General features: G+C 26.0%; 2 protein-coding genes across 5 annotated transcripts; one reads left to right on the top strand and one right to left on the bottom strand.

Moving 5' to 3' along the window:
* Window positions 1–574: 574 nt before the first annotated feature.
* Window positions 575–6,572, bottom strand: LOC112689193. 2 transcript variants are annotated; one of them, XM_025562771.1, is made up of 5 exons: window positions 5,951–6,572; window positions 4,308–4,654; window positions 3,997–4,076; window positions 2,789–2,886; window positions 575–1,138 (listed from the first exon to the last, which is right to left on the bottom strand). In XM_025562771.1, the coding sequence occupies exons 2-5, from the start codon at window positions 4,614–4,616 to the stop codon at window positions 1,077–1,079; spliced, it is 549 nt and encodes a 182-aa protein (XP_025418556.1). In that variant the 5' UTR covers window positions 4,617–4,654; window positions 5,951–6,572; the 3' UTR covers window positions 575–1,076. The 2 variants fall into 2 exon arrangements, with proteins under 2 accessions (XP_025418556.1, XP_025418558.1); XM_025562773.1 differs by lacking the exon at window positions 5,951–6,572 and adding an exon at window positions 5,794–5,927.
* A 225-nt stretch (window positions 6,573–6,797) lies between these two features.
* Window positions 6,798–22,667, top strand: LOC112689192 (probable ubiquitin carboxyl-terminal hydrolase FAF-X). 3 transcript variants are annotated; one of them, XM_025562768.1, is made up of 43 exons: window positions 6,798–7,330; window positions 7,640–7,706; window positions 7,772–8,316; window positions 8,378–8,500; window positions 8,568–8,724; window positions 8,794–8,978; window positions 9,053–9,188; window positions 9,273–9,530; window positions 9,594–9,692; window positions 9,752–9,859; window positions 9,920–10,083; window positions 11,502–11,602; window positions 11,663–11,763; window positions 11,824–12,038; window positions 12,372–12,803; window positions 12,877–13,150; window positions 13,214–13,354; window positions 13,414–13,560; window positions 14,987–15,091; window positions 15,152–15,306; window positions 15,390–15,871; window positions 15,943–16,069; window positions 16,198–16,348; window positions 16,423–16,882; window positions 16,950–17,173; window positions 17,260–17,414; window positions 17,479–17,652; window positions 17,718–17,859; window positions 17,916–18,069; window positions 18,138–18,288; window positions 18,867–18,984; window positions 19,051–19,183; window positions 19,484–19,674; window positions 19,745–19,941; window positions 20,002–20,126; window positions 20,205–20,374; window positions 20,449–20,607; window positions 21,244–21,338; window positions 21,405–21,640; window positions 21,701–21,894; window positions 21,960–22,100; window positions 22,224–22,369; window positions 22,434–22,563. In XM_025562768.1, the coding sequence occupies exons 2-43, from the start codon at window positions 7,641–7,643 to the stop codon at window positions 22,561–22,563; spliced, it is 7,767 nt and encodes a 2,588-aa protein (XP_025418553.1). In that variant the 5' UTR covers window positions 6,798–7,330; window position 7,640. The 3 variants fall into 3 exon arrangements, with proteins under 3 accessions (XP_025418553.1, XP_025418554.1, XP_025418555.1); XM_025562769.1 differs by lacking the exon at window positions 6,798–7,330 and having other exon boundaries at window positions 7,641–7,706; window positions 22,434–22,667; XM_025562770.1 differs by lacking the exon at window positions 6,798–7,330 and having other exon boundaries at window positions 7,641–7,706; window positions 21,704–21,894.
* The last annotated feature ends 4,251 nt before the right edge of the window (window positions 22,668–26,918 follow it).

Here is a 26,918-nt window from a genome sequence, read left to right as displayed (position 1 = left end):
TAAGTAAAGACTGCATGAAATAAAATATATACCAAAAAATTGTTATTCCAATCTTTCTGTGAGATTAGTTTTTAAACAATTCATTATTTCATACAATTCTGTATCAGAAGTGCCTATATTCTGCAGCCATTTACTAGTTTACTAAAAAATTAGAACCACATTTACACAAAATGTTAATAAATATATATATACATCTTAGTATAAAGATATTTTTTTTGATCTCTATTAATGTCCAGGTTTATCAACAAAAATTCTTGAAGAACTTAAAAGTATTCAATTTGCTAACCATATGTAATAAAAAATATTTACATTCAACTCAAGAACATGAATTGAGTAAGTAAATGTAATAAATTTAAATTTTGAAACCTTAAAATCCAAGTATCAAATCATAGTTTTAAAAAGTAAGGCAAACCATTTATTTTGTAACTTGCCAGAAAATAACAAATTTTATTAATTATTAGACAAAAAATATTTAATTATAATGAACATATTAACACTACAAAATAAATATAATATTTAATTTAAATTTCAAAAATAATGTTTATTCAAAAGTTCATTAATGCATGTTATAATATTGCGATATTCAATTTTGAGTTTTAATTCCATAGATACAATAGCACATATAAATAACTGCTAAATTTAAAAAAATCACACATTTTATATATAACCAACTTATCTTCTGTAGTAGTTATTGTAACCATATGCATGTTGATTATGAGAAGAATTTCTATTTTTATAATTTCTCTGATCATTATCATAACTTCTCTGATCATCATCCCCACTTCTTTTAGAATTTCTCTGCCTGTTATTATCTCTTCTAAAATTCCTAAAAGGTCTATATGAAGGAATTAATGGTGGAGTTGTACTACCAAGAGTTTTTGTAGCAACATATTCTTTATCGTCATCTGTATATCGAAGTATAAACTCTTCCTCAAACTCTAATAGCTTTTCTTTTTGCTCCTCTGTAAGTGGTTCATCAACATAAGTTGCAGGAATTTTAACAAAAGTGATATTTCCTTTATTCTCTATTTCATATTCAGAATGAGCAGATTTTAAATCACTTGGAGATGACATTTTTAATCTGAGATTTGTCCTATAGTAGAAAAATGTTTCGGCACTAAAATTAATGAATCAGCATCTAGAACAAACAAAATTATTCATTAATTTACTTTATTTATTATTGTACAAACTAATGAATATTTAATTATTTAGGATAAATACATGAATAGATACTCTAATATTATTTTTCATTGTAGCAATACTTCTAAATTATAGAACAACACTTAATTTACTATAGTAAATGAGAATTTACAACTTATATAGTAGTTAGTTATAATTTAGATATTTTAGTTTGAAATCTCTAAAATTAATATTTCAAACCACAATAACAGTGGTAAATTCTATTAAAATTAATTCATGGATTAATTTTTTATGTAAATTATTTAAAATGCCTTTCCAGATAAGGAATTAAATTAAATAATAAAAAAATGCACAAACAACCTGGCAAATATATAAAACAATTGGAAAAATGTGAGTTATCTCAAAAACAGCAGATAAGAATTTAAGCAAACAAATAATAACTAACAATTTGATAAAGCCATAGATTAGCCATAAATTAATAAACCTAGTAGATATGAAATATGTAAACATGTGTTAATATAAAAAATATAGAAATTTGGTATTTGATATTTTTGTATTTCATTAAATACAAGTGATTGAACAATTAATATAAATGCTGTTTATTTTTTTTTATTATAATTATCAATTTAAAAATAAAATCCCATATGCTCCAATTTCAAAATCTCAGCTGCGGGTTGGTGACCTTGTTATTTAACTGATATCATCACTGAAGGCTCCTAACCTGGACCAACTACATGCGATACAATATTAACTGTAGTATAGCACAAGTTAAGCAGGTATTTTTCAAAAAGAAAAAAATTATTCATCACAATAGCTTGAAGTATTACAATCAGAAAAAATGTTTCATGGCTTTCTATAGAACAGAGTCAATCACTAGACAATTAGGAAATCTGATAAAAGAAAAATAGAAGCATTCAAAACTTCATGTTAGAAAAGGGCATTAAAAATTTCCTGAACAGAAAGAATAACACTGAATAGGTGTACCATAAATATAATGAAGATTGATATGGACATCAGGAAGAAATAAAATAACTTGGGTACCTATAAAAAATAATGCATAGATAAGATCTGTAATTAAAGGTGTAATTGAAAGGAAACCATTAAGAAAACCGAGACAGTCATATGAAGCAGATTATGTTAGACTAAGATAAAGGATCCAATAAAGAACTTAAGAAGTTGATATATACAAAGAATAGTGAACGAACATTATATTAATGAATCAATCTACAAATTGAAAAAAAAAAATTAAAATACATAGACTTGCAGCAATTCAATTAAAAGCATCCATAAAAACAAAAATTAAAGAACTTGATTTGCTTCATCAAATTAAAAAAATTATCAAATATGCTATTGAATTCACAAGAGCGCCTTAAAAAGCATATTGAATATATTAAATTCAAAATATACATTAACTATAAAAGTCAGTAATACAATTTTTATTAAATATAAAACTAAAACAAAGTAATATAATATACTACATAAAAGAATACAATATTTTGCTTCTTATCACATCATGACAAATATTATGTTTATCCTATAAAACAAAAATGTTATACCATATGAACAATTACAGTAAACATAAAAATGAGAATAATAGAATTATTATAATTATAAATAGATCTAACAATAACTAAAATGAAAAACTTACGTAATTCGTTAATAATACTTGAGATGATGACAATGTAAAAACCTTTATTTGATGGATATATTCTTTCACTAGTAGCTAAGTGTAATGGCTCAAACATCCTAAAATACATGTATAATTTAAATAGAAAATATGAGAAACTACATAAATTAAATTTTTAAATTATAAATTGTCCATTTTATATTATAAGTACAATATTTAATAAATATAAGTAGAAAATATAGGCAATATAATAAATTTTATCTATTTACTATTTAATATTTATATATGTTTTTAAACAATATTAGTTTTAAATGTTTAATTAAATTAATAATTATATACATTGAACAGATTTGCATAAAACCCGTTTTTTTCTTTTTTTATCAGTAATAAGCTAATAAGCTAAGTACAAGAAGAGGAAAAATTAAAATAATATGAGAATATTCTGTGTGTAAAAGAGATATGGGTAAAAGAAGACATAGTATGAAAATGAAGTGAAAGACAAAGGTGCAAGTAAACAGTAAACACTTCCAAAATGTTAAAATTGAAGATGAAATTAGTAATAAGCAATAAAATAACAGAAAATTTTACACTTAAATTTAAATAGAATTTCTATAATATTAATAATTATAAACTAAGAATAATATTAATTTATTTTCAAAAAAAAATTAAATGATTTATTATGACAATAACTATATTTTTCCTTATTTTAAGATTAACATCATACTATTAATCAATGCTCATCCCAAGTAAATAATAGGGAGATCATGGGATATTTTTCTATTAAAATATTAGTTTAGAGTGCAATAAATAAATTACCCTGACTTTTTTCTATGAGATATGAGTGTAGTAAAGATACTCTTAATGTAATAAATTAGTTGATACAATTGGATGATAACACTAAATGGTAGCTGAGTGAAATTATGCAATTTTTTTTTTACTATATGTATTGTGATCAACTAAATTACTACCACTGCATAACTTTGAGTCCATGGATTACAATATGATTGCAATAAGTATGTATATATTTAATACATACAAATATCACAAAGATATAGTTTAAAGAAAGAGAAATATATCTATTGTAATGTACCACGTTAATATATTACACTATTATGATATTAAATGTCCACTATAATAATTGGTAAAATAATAAATAGTTATTAAAATAAATATTCGTTAGTCAGACTTCATAATAATAATTATAAACTGCATATAAACTTTCAACTTACCATCCAATATGACGTCCACATTGAGCACAAACACAAACTTTCCAAACGTAACCAGGATACCATGAATCTTCAGACTGCCACTATTAAACAAAATAATATTATTTTTCATTATAAGAAATTAAATCAATAACCATGTCCATATAATACTATAATATTGTACAAGTCAATTAATTTAATTTTGATGAAAATAATAATGTTATATGAACTTTTTATTATATATAAACAATTATTTAAGTTATTATAAATAATAAAGATTACAAATTTTGAGCAATATAAAATGTATTTATATAATTATTAATATTTTAACTTACATTGCCTTTTCCAACACACAAAGCTTTTGATAATGTAAGAATTTCAAATCGTAAATGCAATGAGTTTTCTACAGTTTGGACTTTAACTTCTTTTAAGCCAAATAATTGAGTTATACGTTTTTTTATAGCAGCTGGACTGTCGATTGATGTTAAAGATGTTAATGGTGAAATATCTGTACCGCAATGTCGACAAAGTAAATAGTCAATGGCTGCTTTAGGTAAGTCTTCTGAATGTACATCAGTATCCTGAAACCTTGCAGAGCCCCCATAAGCCAGACAGACAAATATAAAAACCACAGCAAACACCATTAGACGGATACATTGAAATTTAAATGAAAAACAATCTCCTAAAAATTAAAAAAAAAATTTATCAAATAAATAAATAAAAAGCATGTTCATCAGTAATGAACATAATATATGGCTGATAACCATAAAATACATTTTTTTGAAAGTATAATTATTATACAGTTAAAGTAAAATAAATATTATACAATTATAGTACAAAAGATATATTATGAAACACAATAATATGTTTAATTTTGGAACATGGAGAGGATGAGTAACCAATTAGTCGCTAACCAGCCAAATACTTTTGGTTAAGCCATTCTTTGAGGCACTAATTATTGGTTCTCAAAAAAATGATTATTTAAGAATTTAATAATAATAATGATTGCAATGATTATCATAACAAATAATTTAAACCCCCATTGATGATGTTGTAATAAGTAATACCTTTACTAAATGGATTAACTTATTTTAAAACATATATATTATCAACTAATCATGAAGATAATCTTAGGAAAACTGAAAAACTTAAAATATGTATAAAATATTTTTTTTATATAAAAAAAATGAAAATAATAAGATATATCTATAATTAATTTTTTTATTTTTATAATGAAAGCATAAATATTAATCTTGTTTCATCCATGTGTTATTTTATCTATGTGGGAAATTATAGTATTTCAATTTAACAAACTATAATAGGTACATTCATTATATATAAAAAAAGGCTTTTTTTTTTATAAGCAATATTCATTTTATTTTATAAAAACAGTTTAAGTTAAAATTATGGAATAATTTTTGTTTATGAACACAATTTTTTAACAAAAATGTGAGAAATATATTAAAATTACAACAAAAAAAGGTAAACTAAATAATTTGTTCTAATTTAATAATTTTTTCTTTTATTATCATTAACTTTTTTTAATTTTTATTTTTGTGCAATCTGTAATTATATTATTGTATAATAAATGCATGGGACATTATGTGCCATTGCATTTCACATCTTAAATAAAGTAATATTAATACTAATCGTAATGTGAATCAGCATTATTCTAACATATGTCAAAATCAATCACACTTATAAGGCAGGTCAACATGTTAAATTAAAATTGTACAATGGAATTTTGAGATTATAAATTACACCTTGTATCGAAATTAAACACCAAAACACCAATTTGTACAATTAAAGAATGTAACATACCAATTCACCATAGTTATGAAGAATCCTACTGAAGATATGAAAGCCTACCAGTAAACTTATTCGTAATAATAAAAAATAGAAAACCGAATAGGCAATATAATTGTGACGTAAAAGAAAACTTTGAAACCAAATAATCTAAAATACTAATCACACTTACTCGTTTGTCGTCTTAGTAGTCTGGAAAAATCCGTCACGTAGCTATGTGACAACGCGTAATCAGCTTCTATAATGATTAGAATCGAGTTCTGGACACTGGCTGTGTTTATTTTGAATATCGTATCGTACTTTCTTTATCAGCTAAACGACCCCACTATTATATTATAATGCGAGGACGGAAAAAAAAAGAAAAAGGACGCATAAATTATTGCACTGTTATTACAGTATACCAATAAATCATGGCAATAACAGTAAAAGTTTAGAATTGTACGACAAAGTATCGCGTTTAACCGTACGAAATGCTTTTCAGGCTGTTCGCTCGCAAAATGCACGTAGGATAGACGATGACAAAAATCGTCGCCCTTATCTAATCACGACGAGTGCAAATTTACACTGTCTTTGCTTCTTCGAGCGGCCCGGAGCGGTTTCATCCACTGTCACTACACCGCTTAACGTTAACCCGTTGCCGGCAACATTTACAATAATTACACTCTGTTTACCTTTCGCTCTTTTATTGGGTAATCTGTTTTGTTTTCGGCGTTATTATTATCTAAGTAACGTCATCACTTATTCGATTATAGAAATTTTAACCAGCGCATAACAACGGGGAATGTAGGCCTGAACGGCAACAACAATATGATAAATACTTTATTTACGTGCGGTTTACATAAATGTCAAGCAGAATAGTAAACACACGATTCGAGCTACGGTGCATATGGGTTTTTTTTATCACTGTTTTCTGCAAGGTCTTTGGGCCACATCAGCTGTGCGGCGAAGTTGTTTTTGTGTTTGATTTTCTATCTTCTGTTCGCTCGGTTCTCTCGCTCGCGCGCCTCCCCTCTCGCGCCAACCGTGTCCCTCTTACTCGACCCTATCCTTCTCACTCCCTCGCTCTATCCAAGATACAATAATTGTTATTTCATATCGAAATTGGCTCGCTAAATATTATACGTGATATACTATACATGTATATTTTTGTATATCAAAAATATTATTGAAGTTATAACTATTAATAAGTGTACATTACAAATAAATTTAAATCGAAGTCACCGATTCTCTCGCGTTCGACCCGCTATATTTGATTACTGAACGCAGTAGGGCACTCCGCATGTAGTTTTCGACCGGACGCTCGTCGTATGATTAATCGCATTGACCGGACGACGCTAGAACGTTTTACCCGACCGAAAGTGCTCGGCGTCAATGTTATTTTTATTGTCGCCGTCGTCACCGCTGTCACGATTACTGCTTAGGCTAGTTCGTCGCACAGCAGACCAGCCGTCGTCGCACCGGCGCGTCAGCTTCTGCCTCTCAAACGGCACGTAAACATCGCACGCCGGTTGTGCATGTATAGTCGACAGACTTAGAATATCAACAACATCCCGTGAGTATAACTTGTCTGTCTCGGTGCCCGGATCGATGACGGACGATAATGGCACACTATTAGGCTTGTCACTGTCAAATCGCTGTCGTTCAATTTGTGTCTCCTAATCTGCACCCCCGGGAATTCATCTTATTTTCGACGTAGAGCCTTGGCGCTCAATCTTTGCTAATCGAATTTCACAAAACACTATTTAAATTATACAATTCTTGATTTTCTGAATCTATTCCTCGCATGGCCAATGAAAGAGCGACCCATTGCATCGTCCAGTGATACAATATAAAAAAAAAAAACAATACATTTATGTTTCAGGATGACTATTGCGACTCGTGGACAAACCGTCGGATTAGATTCGGCCGATAATCAAACAAATGTTCAAGTGAGCTCGCTTTTCTTTATCTTTTTACATATTTTGTATATTATATCTTATTTTCATTTTTGTAGAATGTATCTCAACAAAATACACAAATCCACAGTGTTTTGTCCAACATTAACATTTTACAGCCACAAGCTGTCGAATCACATCATATGCCTGAACAGACGGACAATGAAACAACAGATGAAAGTATCAAATCTGATATGGAAAACATAGAAGATAATACACCTAAAGAAGAAGATGAAGAAGAAGAAGAATTAGTGTTCCCCATTATTAAACTAGTTAATCTGGAAGAAAAAATTCATAGCCAACGATGGATTGTACCAGTATTACCTGATCAAGAACTAGTTTCACTATTAAATATTTCTATAGCATTGTGCAAAAAAGGATTGGATGTTAATAATGAAGGATGCCAGAAATTTTTCCGTGACGCTATGATTTTGTCCTTTACACGAATATTAACAGATGATGCTGTAAACAGCTGGAAAGTTAACATTCAACAATATATTATGAATAATTGTATGAAACTAGTAGAACTGTTGGTGCTCAAACTTGACGATGACAACTTTCCATTTATAGAAATGCTTGGGATGTTGTTTAATCCTTTAAATAAGTAAATACTTTATTCTTAACTATTATTATTTTAAATTTTATAAACCCTTATTAATTTTTAGATTTCATTTGTTCAATTGTGCGAAACAATCTGATTATATGTCATCAGAAATGTTTGATTTATTTGCAAGAACACCGCCAGATTCAAGGGCTCCTAGGGGATGGCTTGTTGATCTGTTAAATAAGTATGTAGCATGTGAAATATAAATAATTTGAATTCCTATGTTAATTATTTTCCTTAATCAATTTTAGATTTGGACTCCTAGGTGGTTTTCAAAAATTATCTGATAGATTTCAATCAAATAAAGTTCTTACTGTTCCAATCATTTCTGGACTAATCAGGCCTTTTGGTAGCTGTTCTGAACTTTTGACTGAATCTACAATTCAAAAATATTTGATGCCAATTGTGGTATGAATGTTTTCTAAATATATTTAATAATATGATTTAATGATTAAAATTATTTTTATGGACTATTAGGAAAAAATACCTAGTATTTTAGATGTATTAACTGATGATGAATTAAAAAAAGAAACAAAAAATGAAGGGAAAAATGATGCTATATCTTCAATAATTAAAGCTTGCAAACAACTTGCTATGAAAGTACCAAAACAGGAAGAATTAATTAAACAATTAGAAATTTTTAGACTTAAGATGTTACTTAGGTAATTTATTCTTATATTAGATTTATCATTGTTTTTTATATATAAAATGGTTTTATATTTATTTTTATTAATAGATTATTACAAATATCATCTTTCAATGGAAAAATGAATGCTTTAAATGAAGTTAATAAAGTGATTTCCAATGTTACATATACTCCTCATAGGCATATTGATCACGATGAAGAGTATTTAACTCCAGAAAGAATGGCTGTGAGTTACTTAAACTTATTATTTTATCTTTTTTTGTAATTCATTATGGTTTTATTAACTGTAAACATTATCATTATTTTACAGAAATGGATTAAAGAAAATAATGTATTAGAAATAGTTCTTCGGGATTCCCTCCATCAACCTCAATATGTAGAGAAACTAGAAAAAATAATTCGTTTTGTGATTAAAGAACAGGCCTTGTCATTGAGTGATTTAGATGCATTATGGGCTGCTCAAGCTGGTAAACATGATGCAATTGTGAAAAATGTTCACGACTTATTAGCAAAGCTTGCCTGGGATTTCTCCCCAGAACAATTAGACCACCTATTTGAATGTTTTCATGTAATAATAAATATTAATGTAATTTATTATAAAGCTGATGCTATATTAATCTAATTTTTTTAGGCCAATTGGACTAATGCTAATAAGAAACAAAGAGAAAAATTGTTAGAACTAATAAGACGATTAGCTGAAGATGATAAAGATGGTGTTATGGCTCATAAAGTAACTTCTTAATTTACCATTTGAGTATTGGTTGTAAATAACTACATTGATTAATCTAGGTGTTAATGTTATTTTGGAATTTGGCTCATGGAGAAGATGTCTCTACTGAGATAATAGATCAAGCATTATCTGCTCATGTTAAAATTTTGGATTATAGCTGTGCACAAGTAAAAATACTTTTTTATAAATTTATTTAATGATTTAAAAAAAATTTATATATTAATTAGGACCGTGATGCTCAAAAAACAGCTTGGCTTGATAAATGTGTTGATGAACTTCAAAATAATAGTTCGTGGGTACTTCCAGTCTTAAAACATATGAGAGATATATGTATGTTATATGATCCTACTCCGGTTGGTGCTCATCCATCTCATACTCACACTGTGTATCGGTAAGTTACCTATATACTAAAAATATGAAGTTTTCTCTATTATTGCATGTAATTTATAATTATTAGCTGTAAAAATCAAAATTTTATTTTATCAACTATTAATTATTTAGTATTTTCTCAAATGTTGACTAAATTTTAAATTTATTTTATTAGCTAAACCATTTTACTTAATAATATATTTTTATAAATGTATAAAATGTAATTTAATTTACTATTATCTATCCTACATGGATTTTCCAACAAGTTAAAGGATATTTTTAGTTAAGCACTCAAAATAAAAAATTTTAGGCAAAAATAAGTTTTAATGAGTTAAAATGTTGTAAAAAAAAATTTCTTTTGAAAATTTGTTAGATTAGTTAAATATTACATTTTTAATTCTAACCTAAAAATTAGTGATGGGTTATGGTAGGTATGGAATTTGATTTTTCGGTGTTTGGTTCAACACCGAACTGAACTTTGTAAAAGTATTCTGAACCTGAACTGAAATGTTATCAAACTCATCATTATTTTCCTTTTATAAATATGAATATATTAAAATTATGGGAATTTGACTTACATTGTGCAAAATGTAATACTCCTTAAAATATATAATAAATTATAATATTTATTTATTAATAACCAATACTATATTTCTGATAATTTTTTTAAGAATCTAAAGTACAAACATCATTTATATTTTTTCTTTTCACTTTTCCAAAAATAGATTTGTAAGTTTGATCATATCATCACACATCATATAAAAAATAATCTGTAATAATATAACCTATAGATATTTACAAAAATAATCACAGGTTTCAACATTGAATTAGTTTATCATACCTAATCGTAATAATATAAATAAATAAAATAGTAAACCTTTAAGTAGGCGTGTGAAGGTCTAGCACACCGCCACAAAATAAAATGTATTATATTAAGATAATATAATTTTTAGTAATGCACATAGTTTTGTATTTATTTTTATTTGAATTTGTATTATTACATTTTTATCCATATTCATATATCATGGTAACCCATTATGTTTTTAAGTTTAAAAAAATTGACTTTTTTTACATATTTTACACATTTTTAGAAATGGCGTCTGATAGACCCTATGCGACTGAACGTTAATAGGCATGCGCCTGCTTAAGAGTTAATACTACTATGATACTTATTATAAACTATAAAGTATAGAAAATTAATTTTATATTGATAAAGAATATTTTCAAGTTCAAATTTTCTAACATACTTTAATGGTAAATAGTTTGATTCAATTTTCTTTCATTTTGAGTTTTGTTCGGTTCAACATTTGACCCGTCACTACTAAATGTAGAATATATTTTGTCTATTCTGTCCTGACTTGAAATATTTAATGTTACTAAACATTATACTTTTGAAGACATGGTTCTGCCAAATTTGAAAAAATTATATAATTTTTTCAGACAAGAAATTGTTACACGTCTACAAAATCAACATACTTTAGTATCTTTAGTCACTGATAATTTATCAAAGTATATGGATGAAGTAAGAAAATTTGTACAAGGTAAATATATTTTTTTGAATGTTCATTAATTATTCAATTTTATAATCAAATTTTTTTTAGTAAATCCAAATACAGATCCTGCTAAATATTATCCTGATGGCCGTTATTGTCATTTACAACAAGTTCAAGAAAGATTATACTTCTTGAAATTTTGTTTGAAGGTATGTTTTAAGTGTACAGAGGACATTTTAATTGTGATAATTTTTTAATCTTTATCATAGGACGGCAATCTTTGGCTGTGTGCTGATCAAGCACATCAAATTTGGGTATCACTGGCTGAAAAAGCAGCATTCTTGGCTGATCGTGAGGCTGGTTTTCGATGGTTTTCAAAATTAATGGGTGAAGAACAAGATATTGACCCTGCAATTAATACTAAATTTTTTATTAACAACCTGCTGCAGCTTGATCCAACTTTACTTACTGAAAATGGAATAAAGTAACTATCAATTATTATTTAATTTATAATTGTGCTGTTTTTTTTTTTTTTTCTATTTATAATCAAAGATATATTCAAGTATTTTTTTATTTATATAGTATTTTCTTAATTATTAATTACTGGTTATTTATATTTCAATATAGTTAAGCTAAAATGTTTTCAATTTAAATTCAAAGATATCAATTTGTCAATCTAAATTTATATCAGTAATTAAAAATATTCTCATCTTAGAGTTAAAAACTGTAATTAATACCTAATATTTTTTAAGTTAAATTTTTATAAACACCTTATACCCTTATAAAATAATATATTTTTTTATTTAAAAATGTTTAGATGTTTTGAGCGGTTTTTCAAAGCAGTCAATGTTAAGGAAGGAAAATTAATTAAAAAAAGACGTTGTTATCAAATGGAAAATATAGATTTAATTGGTGTAGATTATTTATGGAAAGTTGTAACTAATTGCAGTGAAGATATAGCAGCACATGCAATAGATTTACTTAAAGAAGTTAACACAAATCTTGCTCCTAGGCTGCAAGCTAATCCTCTTGAATTTCACCAAACATTTGTTGCTGAATGTTTAGAAAGATTACGTGCCCATTTTGATACTGTTAGCATTCTTTCTAAAGTATCAATGACTAAAGATGATGTCATTGAAAGAAATATTGAAGTTACTAAAATGATCAGGGTTATGAAAGTGTTGTATGAATATTTAGGAGAATGTGACGCATCATTTAATGGGGATCGTTCTTTATTACCTTTGCATAGGTATATATATATTTTGTTATTTATACAAATATTTTATTTAAAAAATCTAATACATATATTTTTTTAACTACAGAGCTTGTAGGGGAAAACATATTACTGTGATTGTCCGTCTAACTAATGCCAATCGTTCTTTAGTAGATGATCATGAGCTTGTTATGCATAGTAATGATAATATATCATGTGTACGGCGACAATTGTTAAAAAGATTACGAAATAGTGGAACAATTACAGCCATTACTGGAACGCTAAATATCAAATTAGATATTTTCCCTGGTAGTAGTATTGACCTTATAAGTACATTGGATGACAACAAACTTCTTGGTGAACTCCCTTTCAGAGATAAATTGGTAATATTACTTAAGTTTCAATTAAATATTTTTATTTTATACATATTGAAAATTTGTTTTTAGTATCTTAATGCTCGACTAATGACTGCTAATACAAATTTAGCCAGTTCACCAGATAGTAGTTCAGATAGCTCTATCACCAATAACCAACCTTTCTATGATTATAGTTTAAATATGGACGCAGAAAACTGTTTACCTACTGTGGTATTTATTATCAATGTCTACCTTAATTTTAATGACATTAACTAAGAATCAATTTACAGATAATTTCTGAAAATCCAAAATATGTTAATTTTTTTCTACAAGTATCAGATAAGGGTATTGAAATTGAAAACCAACAACTTCGAGAAGCAGCCAGATGTATTTTAAAATTAATCCCCCCTGCTGAATCTACTGTGAAAAAAATCAAGGTACTCTAATTTTATATTTTTATTCAATAAAAACCTATACTAATATGACTATTCATACAATTTTATTAATTTTTTACTATATTATTTTAGATATTGTATTTTATGCTAATTAAGCATGAGATACATTTATAATAGCTCAAATTAAAATTGTAAATTATTTATATATTTTTATTTATTTTTTTTTTTTTTTACATGGCTTGTTTAGGTATTAAAAAGGGATTTAATTATCTTCTTTTTTTAAATATATGAAGAAAAATAAAATAAATTATATAATATTTTTTTGCTCAAATAAACAGAAGTTTTCAAATAATAAAATAATTTCACATCATAAAATTTCCCAAATCATAACTTAATGAAAGAAAATCATTATTTTTAATTAAAACATTTAAACTCTAATTTCAATTTAATTTGTTTCCTAGATGGTATACTATAACAAATATGTATATTAAAGTAACTTATAATTTCATATTTCACAATTTGTTAAAATTAATAACTTTAAATGTTTTTAGTATCTAGCTCTTTTTAATAAGTTCTACCTGTTTAAGTTGGGGATATACATTTCTGAGGATTAGTTAATATTAACTTAAAATAAAAATATAAAAAATAAATATTTCTGAGGCTTCCCATTAATCTTATTTTTAATGCTTTTAATGTATGGAAGCCATATAAATGTACACCAAGATATCAAATTACTTTTTGTATTATCATATATTATTGTTTACATATTTCTATTCTTAGTTTTATAAAACATAAAATATTTTTGAAAAATATTGTAAGCTATGTTTTAGCCACTATATAACATAATTTATAAAATTAATATATTTCAATTTTACGATAAAAGGAAAAATATTTAGTGTTCTCTTCATTCCCATAAATGTACTTAAGAATGCATTTGTTTGTATATTAATAATTTTAATTCAAGTATATGTTAAGCTCAAGTATTAGTTTGGTTCGATTCCTTTTTTTATTTATTTTTATTAGTTAACAACAATTATAAATCATTAATTTTGTACCAATTTTAACCAATTGTACAAAGGAGCAAAACTTCAACTTGTTCTACCATGCACAATCCTAACACATATTATTATCATCTACCGATTCATTTTATTCTCCAAGTAACTATTGGAAAAAAATTTGTTTTGTTTTATTTGGAAGTTTATTTAACAGTTATTTGACAAATATCTGGATGATTGAAAACCCGGTACTAAAAGTTATAATAATAAGTTAATCTACTATATTAATAATAGATAAACTGAACAATTTTCATTATAGTAATAGCACTTAACTTTGTATAGTTAATGTTTTATACCACTATTAAACTTAAACTGATAAGTTTTATAATATACTTTATTTAAATAATTTATTCATAATCAATATTTAAAATTGGTCATACATTTTTATGATATGTCTTTTTTTTTATTTTTAGAAATTTTTTACTTTCCAGTCAGAATCTGAAGGGAATGGTACCAATGTACCAGTTGATAGCATATATTTTACTAATTCCCCATCTCAAAATTTATACAATTTAGAGGTAAGCTTTAAAATCTAAATTATGATCAATTTTAAGTAAATTGAATATTTATATTTTTAGGTTTTATATTCAATGTTATTACCTGCTATTGATCCCATGGCTGACAAAACTTTAGAATTTCAAACTAATTTTATAACTAGTAATCATGCTCCTGAAATTATTCAAATGCTTGTGTCAAATAAATTCATTTTAGCAAATGATCAAAATACTAAAAGGTAAAATCAATAAGTTCTTATGAAAAATTAAAAATTATTGAATTTAAATTATTTTTTAAAATCATATGTAATCAATTTTTTAGGTCCATATATTTAGTAGTGCTTAAAATCTGTAGACTTGTTTTATGTGTAATGGGACAAATTATAACGCAGTTATGTCAATCCCCTGAATTAATTATGGGTACATCAACTGATAATGAACGCTGTTTGTATAAAGGAATAGAAGTTCTTGATCAAGGCGATGATACTTTGACTTTAATGAAAGAAGCATTTGGCGTAGTGCCTAATCCCAACTTAGAGTATATGTTGCGGAATGTTACTTCTAAACTAGCACGAAGGTACATTGATAAAATTGCCATTGGTTGTGAAACCCTGGAATCATTGCAAGTGACTATTAATAAGTCCTTATCAAAATTTATGCCAACTTTGGATATGATTTGGACTACCATACAATTAGCTTGGGCAATGGCTGGAGCAAATCAACATAAATTTGATGGTCAATTAAACAATACAGATTTACATAATAATTTAAATGGGAAAGCATTGGAAATGGAAGATATGTGTGGTATGAATTTAAATATATAAATTTTTACATTTTTTTAGATTTTGTAATAAATAAATGTATTAAAATTTCAGTTTGTAAAGAAGCATTGGAAGTATTAACTCTTTGTCTATTTTTGAAGCCTAATTATCTAAGTCAATTAATGGAGAAAAAAGATTGGCAAACATTCTTTATTGATTTAATTTTATTAGCCAATAATAGGTATTGTTCAAATATTTTATTTTAGAATACTTTAAAAGTTATTACATCCATTAAATTAAATCATATTGTTCCTTAAATTATATAAATTTCTATGTAATTTAATGCATCTCTTTTCTTTTTTTCTCCAGGCAAGTTCGTTGTTCTGCTGCTGAACAGTTTATATTAATAATTAAGTTTAGTTGGAGTGCTGAACCATTATTATCTACTCTTTCTTTAATGTTTTCTGTACTTGATGAAACTGTATTAAAATTTGCTCAAAACTCGTATGAGTACTTTCATGTAAGTTGCTACAATATAAGTTAACCTAATATTTATTTTTATCTTTAAATATTGTTCCCTATTTTTCTTTTAAGGTTCTAACTTATCTGTTAAATTACGCTAGTCACGAAAGAATTCCTGTGCCAGATTTTAAAATATTATTAAATAATGAGATTAAATGGTTAAAAGATATTAGAGAGAAAGTAAAAACTGATGGTGACTCAGGAGTAGAAGAAGTAATTCTTGAAGGTCACTTAAATATAACCAAAGAGTTAGTTCAAATGATTAGCATAGAAAAGCGTGAGGAAATTGGTTCCAATGAAACTGCTGGCATAATGTTGATCAAAGAATTGCTTGAAGATTTTATTTTTCCTGCTTCTAAATTAATGGAAGATTTGACTCAATCTATAGAATTTGTAGATATTGAAGTTACACCAGTTTGTAAATCTCCAAGTTCTACAAATGCTGCATTTGATCTTATTACATCTCTCTGCATTGGTTGTATAGGAAATTTAAAATTGACTGTTGAAATTCTCACTCAATACTTTTATTCAGGTAATTCTATTTCTATAAAAAAATATTTTAACTAATAAAGAATACATATTAATTAATATTTCTATAGAACGTGAAGATCCTTTAATTGAGTGGGACTTTCTGCCAATGATGGGTGCAAGAACTGCTCGTGGTTTTGTTGGTCTTAAAAATGCTGGTGCTACTTGTTACATGAATTCTGTTTTGCAACAGTTGTATATGGTACATCCTATACGAGTAGGTATACTATCAGCACATGGTGCAGCCATAGATAGTAATGATGATTTTAATGGTGATGATAGAAATGACAATGAGGTACTTATTTTAATCTTTAGTTCTAATTTTTTGTTTCCTATTTAATAATTTAATTTTAAGTGTACTAATGGTTTTATTTTAATCAGACTCAAATGGATGTTACTGAAGATCGTAATAAATTTGAACAATCTAGAAAAGAATATAATGTTGGAATATTGAAACAAGTACAAGCTATATTTGGACACTTGGCGTTTAGTAAAGTCCAATATTATGTACCAAGAGGGTTGTGGAAACATTTCAAGTAATAATAACTAATGATATAATAAATTTATATCAGAAAATATGAATATTTATCCCTTATGTAGATTACAAGGTGAACCAGTAAACCTTCGAGAACAACAAGATGCTGTTGAATTTTTTATGAGTCTTGTTGAAAGTCTAGATGAAGCTCTAAAAGTATTATCTCAAGATCAGATAATGAGTAAAAATCTTGGAGGCTCTTATTCGGATCAAAAAATATGTCAAGGTTGTCCACATAGGTAAGTTTAAATTTTTAAATGTTATACTGCATCAAATGTTATATTGATAATTATTTTATTTTTAGATATTCCAAAGAAGAACCATTTAGTGTCATCAGTGTAGATATAAGAAATCATTCAAATTTGACTGATTCCCTAGAACAATATGTAAAAGGAGAACTATTAGAAGGAGCTGATGCTTATCACTGTGATAAATGCAATAAAAAGGTTAAGTCAAATTATTGTAAAAATCTATTTTTTTATAATTTATTATAATTTTACAGGTTGTTACTGTTAAAAGATTATGTGTTAAAAAGTTACCACCTATTTTAGCTATTCAACTTAAAAGATTTGAGTACGATTTTGAAAGAGTATGTGCCATAAAATTTAATGATTATTTTGAATTTCCTCGACACTTAGACATGGAACCATATACAGGTATTCATACTAAAATTAATTACATTTTTTATACTTAAATTAATTCTATTTTTGTTTTATTATTATAGTTTCAGGTTTAGCCAAAATTGAAGGTGAAATAATTGATTGCGATTATGATAAGGCACAAGACGAAAATCATACCAAGTACCAATTGACTGGTATAGTTGTCCATAGCGGTCAAGCTAGTGGAGGTCATTACTATTCTTACATTCAAGACAGGTGCCCAGATTTATCTTACTTACTTTTATGTTAAAATATGCATACATTTCCTATATACTGTTTTGATGTACAATATGTTATTTGATTTATGTTAATTAATAACAGATTATATATTATCCTGGTTTGTACTATATTTTTGTGCTAAATATTTTATTAAACCAATATACGGTAAAAATTATACATGTAGTATTAAAAAATTATTGGCTTAAAATATATTCTATAAAATGTGTATAGTTTTCATCATAATATATATATATCTGTGATATTGTACTATTATAGTAAATTATATTCTATAGATTTTAAGTGTCACATAACATCTTCAATGTTTTTTTTTAATCGGCCATAGACCCATATCTTGAAAATTCCATAATATAATATTCAAATTACTTAAATTACTTCAAGTAGTGGACATCATCAATACCAATATAATAATTTTCATATAAAATAATAATTTAAAATTTTTCATAACCTGTATTGTAACTGCTTTTCAATAACTTCAAAATATTATGTTTATACTAGTTCTGTTGTTCATTTAATGCAGTTTTTTTAAAATTTAAACCATAATAATTTTATTCTAGAAGTCCTGAAGGTTCATCTAAATGGTACAAGTTTGATGATGGAGATGTAACTGAGTGTAAAATGGATGAAGATGAAGAGATGAAAACCCAATGTTTTGGTGGAGATTATATGGGCGAAGTAAATTGTTTTTATTATTAATTTTATTTTATTTATTAAATAAATCAAACCATTTTTGTTAATTAGGTTTTTGATCACGCATTAAAAAGAACTAGTTACCGAAGACAAAAAAGGTGGTGGAATGCTTATATGTTATTTTACACTAAAATCGATTCTAACAAAGAATTACTAGTCAATGGAATGAGAAAGCTTAGTATGGGTAAGTTTTAAAATTAAGTAAATTTAATTAATTCAAAATGTCTTGAAATATCAAGAAACAAAACTATTGTTGAAAATATTTTAGGTATCTTGTATAAAAATTAAAACTCTTTTGTTTAAATACATTTATTTTATTTTACTACAAATATTTAAAATTTTCTTTACCAAATTAGAATAATTTATAACAAGAAAATTAACCGTGCCACATCAAAATAAGATAATCTTAATTACTTAATTATGCTTTAAATATTTAAAATAAATTATAAAATAATAAAATATAATAATAATTATTGTTATTTAGGTGATAGACGCACTAGTAACACCAGTATCAAAATGCCCTCATGTATAAAACGTAGTGTTCAACAACAAAATATAAGATTTTTACATACTCGCAGTCAATATACAGAAGAGTATTTTAAATTCATTCGTAACATTGCTACAATTAACTCGCCAAACATGGTTTCATCCAATGAATTACAATCATCTCAAAATGTATGTAATAATATTATATTTATATGCCAAAATTATATTTTAAATGTTTGTATAAAACTATATTTTTTAGGCTACTGATCAAGAAGAATTATCATTATTATCTACTCAATTAGTGAGCAAATTTATATTTTATGTTGGTCTGCATACTAAGAAATCTTTGAGAGGAAATGCAATGGAGTGGTATGATTTATTAGCACCACATATTCGTACCTACGCATCTGTTCGTGCTTGGTTTGCTAGAAATATATTATTTAATTATCCTCAAAGGTATAACAATTTATTTTTAAATTTTACACATCACTTATATTTTTATTTATAAACTTTTAGATTTGTTGAATATTTGTTGCAATGTATGAGTTCTGAAGTACGATCATTTTTCATTAAGCTTATTGCATACTTAGCTCATTATTCATTACAAGATGATGCAATTCTTATTCCTGCTATTACATCTAGTAATATATTTTTATAAAAATGTTTGATAACTATAATCTCTTAAATACCTAAATATTTTATTTATTTAAAATTATTAGATTCTTTATTGGACACTACAGCTTCATTAAGTGATCACTTAATTATTGCTGTATTGAGTTTGTTACAAAAAGAAGTTGGCGAACACACTAATAGACATTTACCACATTATTTCTCCTTTTTCTACATGTATTGTAATCTAGGAATGGCAGAAAAACAACAACTTCTAAAGGTGTGTAATATTTCATGTGTTCAAAAGTAATTGTTAATTATTTTACTCATTTGTGTTTTAAATTTTTATTGCAGTTAAATGTTGCTGCAATATTTATTTTAGTAGCTATTGATGAGGGCCCAGGTGGGTCTAATATAAAATATCAACCTAATGAAATCAACAAACTACACTCTGTGATATCAATATTAGTCCGATGTTGTGATTGTACAGAAAAATGTGTATCATCTGCTCCTGTAAGTTTGCAAATTATATATGTGTCATACTATTTTTGCATTTCTTAATAACTTTAAACTGAAAACTCTGAATATAAACTGACAAACTTCTTATTTATATATTCCTTATATTCAAATGTTTGTATGAATAAAGTATATTTTATTTTTTGTTATAGTACTAGTACTTTATATCTAACATTACAATTTTGTTATTACTCATTACTAAATAATTCTTGTGTACTTGATCATTATATAGTACAAAATATTTATATACTGTCATAATGTCATACTGTACATAATATTATTATTTAGTAGCTATTTAATTTTTTTTTTTTTTTTATGTATTAATTATTTTTAGTGATAAACATTTATTTTAATAATTATTTTACAAATCATCCAAGTATTTTTAATATCACATACAATATAACCAATAACTTACTATTTTCTTATTTTAATTATTATTATTATTTTTTATTACAATGACAAAACTTATATATTTATTGAAGCTATAAACTTATATTTATATTACACTTTTTAAAATTGTTTTTAATATAACCTTAAATCTATAATTTATAAGCTTTTTTATCATGGCTTTAATTTGATTATCATTATATACTTAAATTAATAATTAATATTATAATCTTTAAATTTATATAGGGTACTCCTTTCCTACCAAATCCATTTGCAGAATGTCAACCATACCTAAGAAAAGTTCCTCAGCAAGTTAGAGATTGTCTATTTGGTCGAATTTGGTATGTATTTCAAAATATATACAAATTTAATAAATTTAATCATTGAATAAATTTATATTTTTTTAGTTATTTGAAAAAACTTATTGACAATTCTCAAATGAATGAAGAAAGTATGAAAATGCTGCAATTTGTGTGTTGGGAGAATCCACAGAGTAGTAGTATGGTTCTGACTGAAATTTTATGGCATATTATGTATACTTACTGTCAAGAACTTAAATTTTATTTGGATTTACTATTTGTTATATTAAGTATTGAAGATTCATGGCAAGTATTGCGTATTCAAAATGCCATGACTGGAAATGGTATGTACAATGAAGTTAATTTATATTTTAAACTGTACTTTAATAACGAATTTACTTCAGAAGATAGAGAAGGTGTACTTGACACAATATTGCGTCACAAAAATCAATATCAAAGAAGATCGTATCAATGTATAAAAGGCTTAGTTGGTTTATTTATGAGGATACCAATGGCCCACAAAGTTGTTTTACAACACATTGATCTCAAAAGAAAATGGATGGATGCTGTTGATTGGTTACAAGAAGAACTTAATAGAGTATTATTACCATTTGAATTGATTTTTAATAGCTTTTGTTTAATAAAATTATTTTCTTATTATAGAAAACACTGACTGGAAGCCAGTACAATACATATAATAGCTGGACACCCCAGTCTAATGAAAATACCAATAGCTTCTTTTTGGAAAGGTCAACTAGTGCTCGTAAAGTCCTTCAAAAAGCGTACGAATTTTGTCCATCTGAGGTAAAGTATTATATTTTTATTTTTAATTTTATATTGAATTATCTTTCATTATCATTATTATTATTATGATACCTTCCTATTTTACAGCATTTTAAACTAAATAATAAAATTTTGTGTTAAAAGGATTTTTTGGCTCCTACAACATTGACAACACAGGGAATAGAAGACTCTTCTGATGATGGTGACGAAGTAGAAATGCCACATGCTGCTGATACATTGACAACTCTGGTAACTGAACCTTTACAAGTTGTACCAGACATTGTACCCGAGTATGATAATTATTTTTTCATAGTAAAACTAACTAAATGATATATTAATATACTAAAAATTTAGGAATGATGATGATTATGATGCACCCGTTCCTATTGAATTCAACAGTGTTGATGATTTTGATAATGGTGAAAGCATTAATGTCGAATTGGTGAGCACTCAAATTGTTGAATCATCAACAGATATGCACTAACATGTGAACATACTAGAATTATGGAACAATATTAATCTACAATATAATTGTTACAAAATCAGAATTGAAATATTGAATATTATCAAATGATCATCTTATTACAATTTATAGTATATTTTACTTTACCCCTTTTACAATCATGTATTTATCAAGTAGCACAACAGATCAAGGTTTTTTTCTGTACACAATATATTAAATAACAATGTGTGTATTAGGCTGTTAACATCTGCCAAGTTTAAAATTAAATATTAAAAAGCTAAAACAGTTTTAATAATAATAATAAATACATTTTTTCAACGAATAAATAAAAAAAAAACCAACAAAATAGAAGTTTATCACCGAAATATTTTATACTTCATTTTGAAAAAATTTTAATTTGTTTTATGGTGTAAAATATTATTTCATGTACAGATTGAAACCCTGCACATTAAAAGTTTTTATATATACATGTATAATATGTACTTCTGCGTGAGCAAAAATCCTACACTCTATCCTGTCTTTTATATGATTATTTTGTTGTAAAATGTACATTTATTTTGCTTTTTTACATTATTATTATTATTATTATTATTATTTTTATTAATATCATTATTATTATTATTATTATTATTATTTTTATTATATTTATTAAAAATTGTATTATTTAGCTCTCAAGATATCAATATCAAATTTAAATTTTAATACATCAGTATCTATAGATATACAAATATTGTTATGGTAAATTTTCATATTTTTAAATTTCAATGACTCGTTTTTGTTGTATGTAAAAATTTAACTTCTTAAAAAAAAAAAGTGATAATCGTTTTATAAGATTTTTGTGTATAAATACAATTTACTTATTATATATTATAATTTACAATGAATGTAATATATAATAAGTACATAAAATAACCCACAAACTATTTATAGGAGCTCGATGATTAGGTATGCTTTTGCTGAATTTTTTGAGGGAAAATGGAGTCTAATAATTTTTTATGTGTTCCAGTATCATAATTCAATTATAATTGAATATTGAATTTTTTTTTATTATTATTATTATTTTGTGATAAATTTCATAACCAAAAGTATGGTAAGGCTGGAATTAATGTTTGTACATTGTTAACTACTGTTATGGAAAGAAGTGTATACTAATAAAAAACAGATGTGTATTGCATTTAATGTAATAAAAAATGATATTTTAAAAGAGAATATCTATCTTTATAAACATCAATGTATTTATTTCAATCTTATATCCAATCTACCCAAACACTTCAGCTTGTATAGTCAATGCTGAAATAAAAAAATAAAAGCTGTTTTATTTAAACATTAAATGACAGAAATATAACTATAATATGGAAGGCTACAGTTTTTAAAACGTCATAGATAACATTTTGATTATTATAACCATGGAACATGGTATTATTTATCTAATAATTTTGCATTGATTTTGGAAGGATATTACTCAAACTACTAGCTATTCGCGTAATTGGGATTTTTTTTTTTGGGTGGGGGTAGACATTTTTTTACACATAAAATACTTAGGTTTTCAAGTACAGTGCGTGGTACCTGGGAATACTATTTGGATTTTCCAATATTTATATTAGTTCTATATAGGTTATAAATAATAACCATATATTATATTTTACATAGCTGTGAGATAGGACTATTCTGTATGTGATACATTGATTGAATACATATAATAATGTAAATAGACTGATCTGTCATAGTATATTTATAAGTACCTAACCATGTTCTACATCAGTGGTTCTCAACCTAGGGGCGCGCCCTCTTAGGGAGACGTGAACATTTTTAAAAAATAAAAAAACACAAAAACGTTTTTTTTTTTAATTATTTATATTTGATCTAGACATTATTAAGTCACAATTAATTGGAACTAAGCAATACCAAACTCCTCATTAATTTGTATCGATTTAATAAATGTAAAATTTAATATTTAAGAAAGTGAATGTAATATAATTTGTTTTGATAATTTTAAATTATAATAATAATTTTTTCTAACAAATAAATTCATTAAATATTTAAAATAAGTTCATTAACAAATTAACAAATGCAATAAGAGTAATTATTAAAATGAACGTTGAAGGGAAAAGAGCAAGAAGAAAACCAAAAAATAGATGGTTGGATACGATTAAGAAATATATGAGTTTGTGCGTAGAGGATGTATAAAATCAAGACTATTGGAAGTTTAGGACAAGGGTGGCTGATCTCAAATAGTTAGGAGAAAAGCGAAGGAGAAGAAAATTCAAAATAACTTCATTGATTTTCATATTATCATATCTATCCAATAACCACGATGAAGGCGATTTATATGAATTAATAACCAAACAGAAAATCAACTGCTTGAAAAGTGAAATATTTTTTTAAATACTTAGGCAACTCAATTAACCGAGGCGTCTACATCATGAAAATAAGATCCAGGATCCCAGGTAAATTCAGTTTTCATGAATAAAAAAAAAAAATTTATACACCAATAGTATGAGTATTTGGATAAAGAAACGCTTCATAAAATTATAAGTATGAAATATGGAGCTATACAGTTACATTTAGTAACATAGATACTAAATAAGACAAAACAAAAAATCCTTGAAAGCTTTGAAATGTGGTGCTGGAGAAAAATGCTACGAGTAATTTGAATAGGATTAACGGAAGCACAATTAGTGAACTAAACGAACGTAGAGAATGAACTCAAAATCATCAAAAACGATAAACATGATTGGTCACATATTAAAGCTAGTTTATAAAATATTAGAAGGAAAAATTGAAAGTAAGAGAAACCAAGGACAATCAAGAGCTTCATTTGTCAAGCAAATGATCTTCAATGCTGGACTGTCAAGTTAAATAGTACTAAAGAGGTTAGTTGTAAACAGAGAAGAGTGGAGGGTACGTGTACGACTGCGAAACCAACCATAGGGTTGAATATAAGAAGAGAAGATATATTATATAAACATAATTAAATCTTATTATGGAAGAGGACCGTGACAGTGTAAAATAGTATGAAAGGAAGCATTTCCTCAAAAGGTTGGGAACCCTTGATCTACATCTACAAAGTTCTATTTTTCCTGGCAAACATACAGATCTGTAAAGCTTGAACTCTAAAACGAAACAAATTGATCAACCCCACCCCATTTATAAAATAAAATGTCAATTACAATATATATTTTTTTAATTTTTTTTTTAACTTCTTAATACAATCCTCGCATAAAAGAATCGAAACTAAAAAATTAAAAATAATTTTATAATTTATTTATTAATGTACCTATCACGAATAACATAAAAAAAACCAATATTGTTCATTGTGATTTACAATAGGTATAATCAGACAATTTAATTAAATTTGACATGAGTACGGACTCCGGTAAGAAATTAATTAAATATTATAAACATTTATCATCCGAATCATTATTTACCATTTTCTAATGGATGTGAAAAATATTTCATGTTTAATAATTACTACGAACAGAAAATTTTAGATAAGATGGATTTTTGTCATTTTTGGTGTTAAACTTCATCCATTATTTCTTTTATAGTATTATTTTTGGCGTTTATTATTTAAAAAAAAAAAATTAAGATAATAAATTCTATTTACGTATTTAATAAGGCAGTAAAAGCAGTGGCGTATTTTCAATTTTTTCTGGGGGGTTCACAGTTTATACATAGTTAATATAAACTATATATTATATTGTAATAGTTACGACCTTATGTAGTTTTTGGAAGAAGTTGAACTAAATATATAATGTAATAATCGTATAGTCTTATGTAATATTATATATTGTATTTAGCATTATATATTATAAAGTATTGTTATAAAATAAATTCCAGTTATCTTGATTTCTTGGTCAACTCCTTTATCACTTCATCAACAGTAATTTCAACTTCCCTGTGAATCTTTAACATAGCCATATGCAAATATGTAAGAATTTTAGTTTATTTTTTATTTTTTGGAGAGGTTATGGGGGGGTCCAGTACCCCTGTAAATACCCCCCATAAATACGTCACTGAGTAAAAGTGATCAAAATATCCATGAAATAATATACAAATTATTTACATTTCCATTATGCTAATGTACCATCTTGTCTAATAAATTATACAAACTGCAGAACAAATAACTTCGGACACCTGACGTCAACACGGAATCTAAAATTTCCAGTATATATATATATTCCTTTGTAAATATATGAGTGTATAATTGGTACCTACTGCTATTGTTTACTTATGAAGATATTAATGGTATTGTAGCTAAAATGTAAGTACCGTAAACAACGTTAACAATTTATGCATTTCAAAAATTTGTATTTAGTAGGGATGGGAATTCCAACTCATTCTGCTGAATTGAATCTTTCAACTCAGTTCAGTGT

This window comes from Sipha flava, unplaced genomic scaffold (genome assembly GCF_003268045.1).
Source record: "Sipha flava isolate LNK unplaced genomic scaffold, YSA_version1 42_pilon_pilon, whole genome shotgun sequence".
In the NCBI taxonomy this organism is placed as follows: domain Eukaryota; kingdom Metazoa; phylum Arthropoda; class Insecta; order Hemiptera; family Aphididae; genus Sipha; species Sipha flava.
Note: the sequence above shows the minus strand (reverse complement) of the source record. Positions and strands in the feature narration are given on the sequence as shown.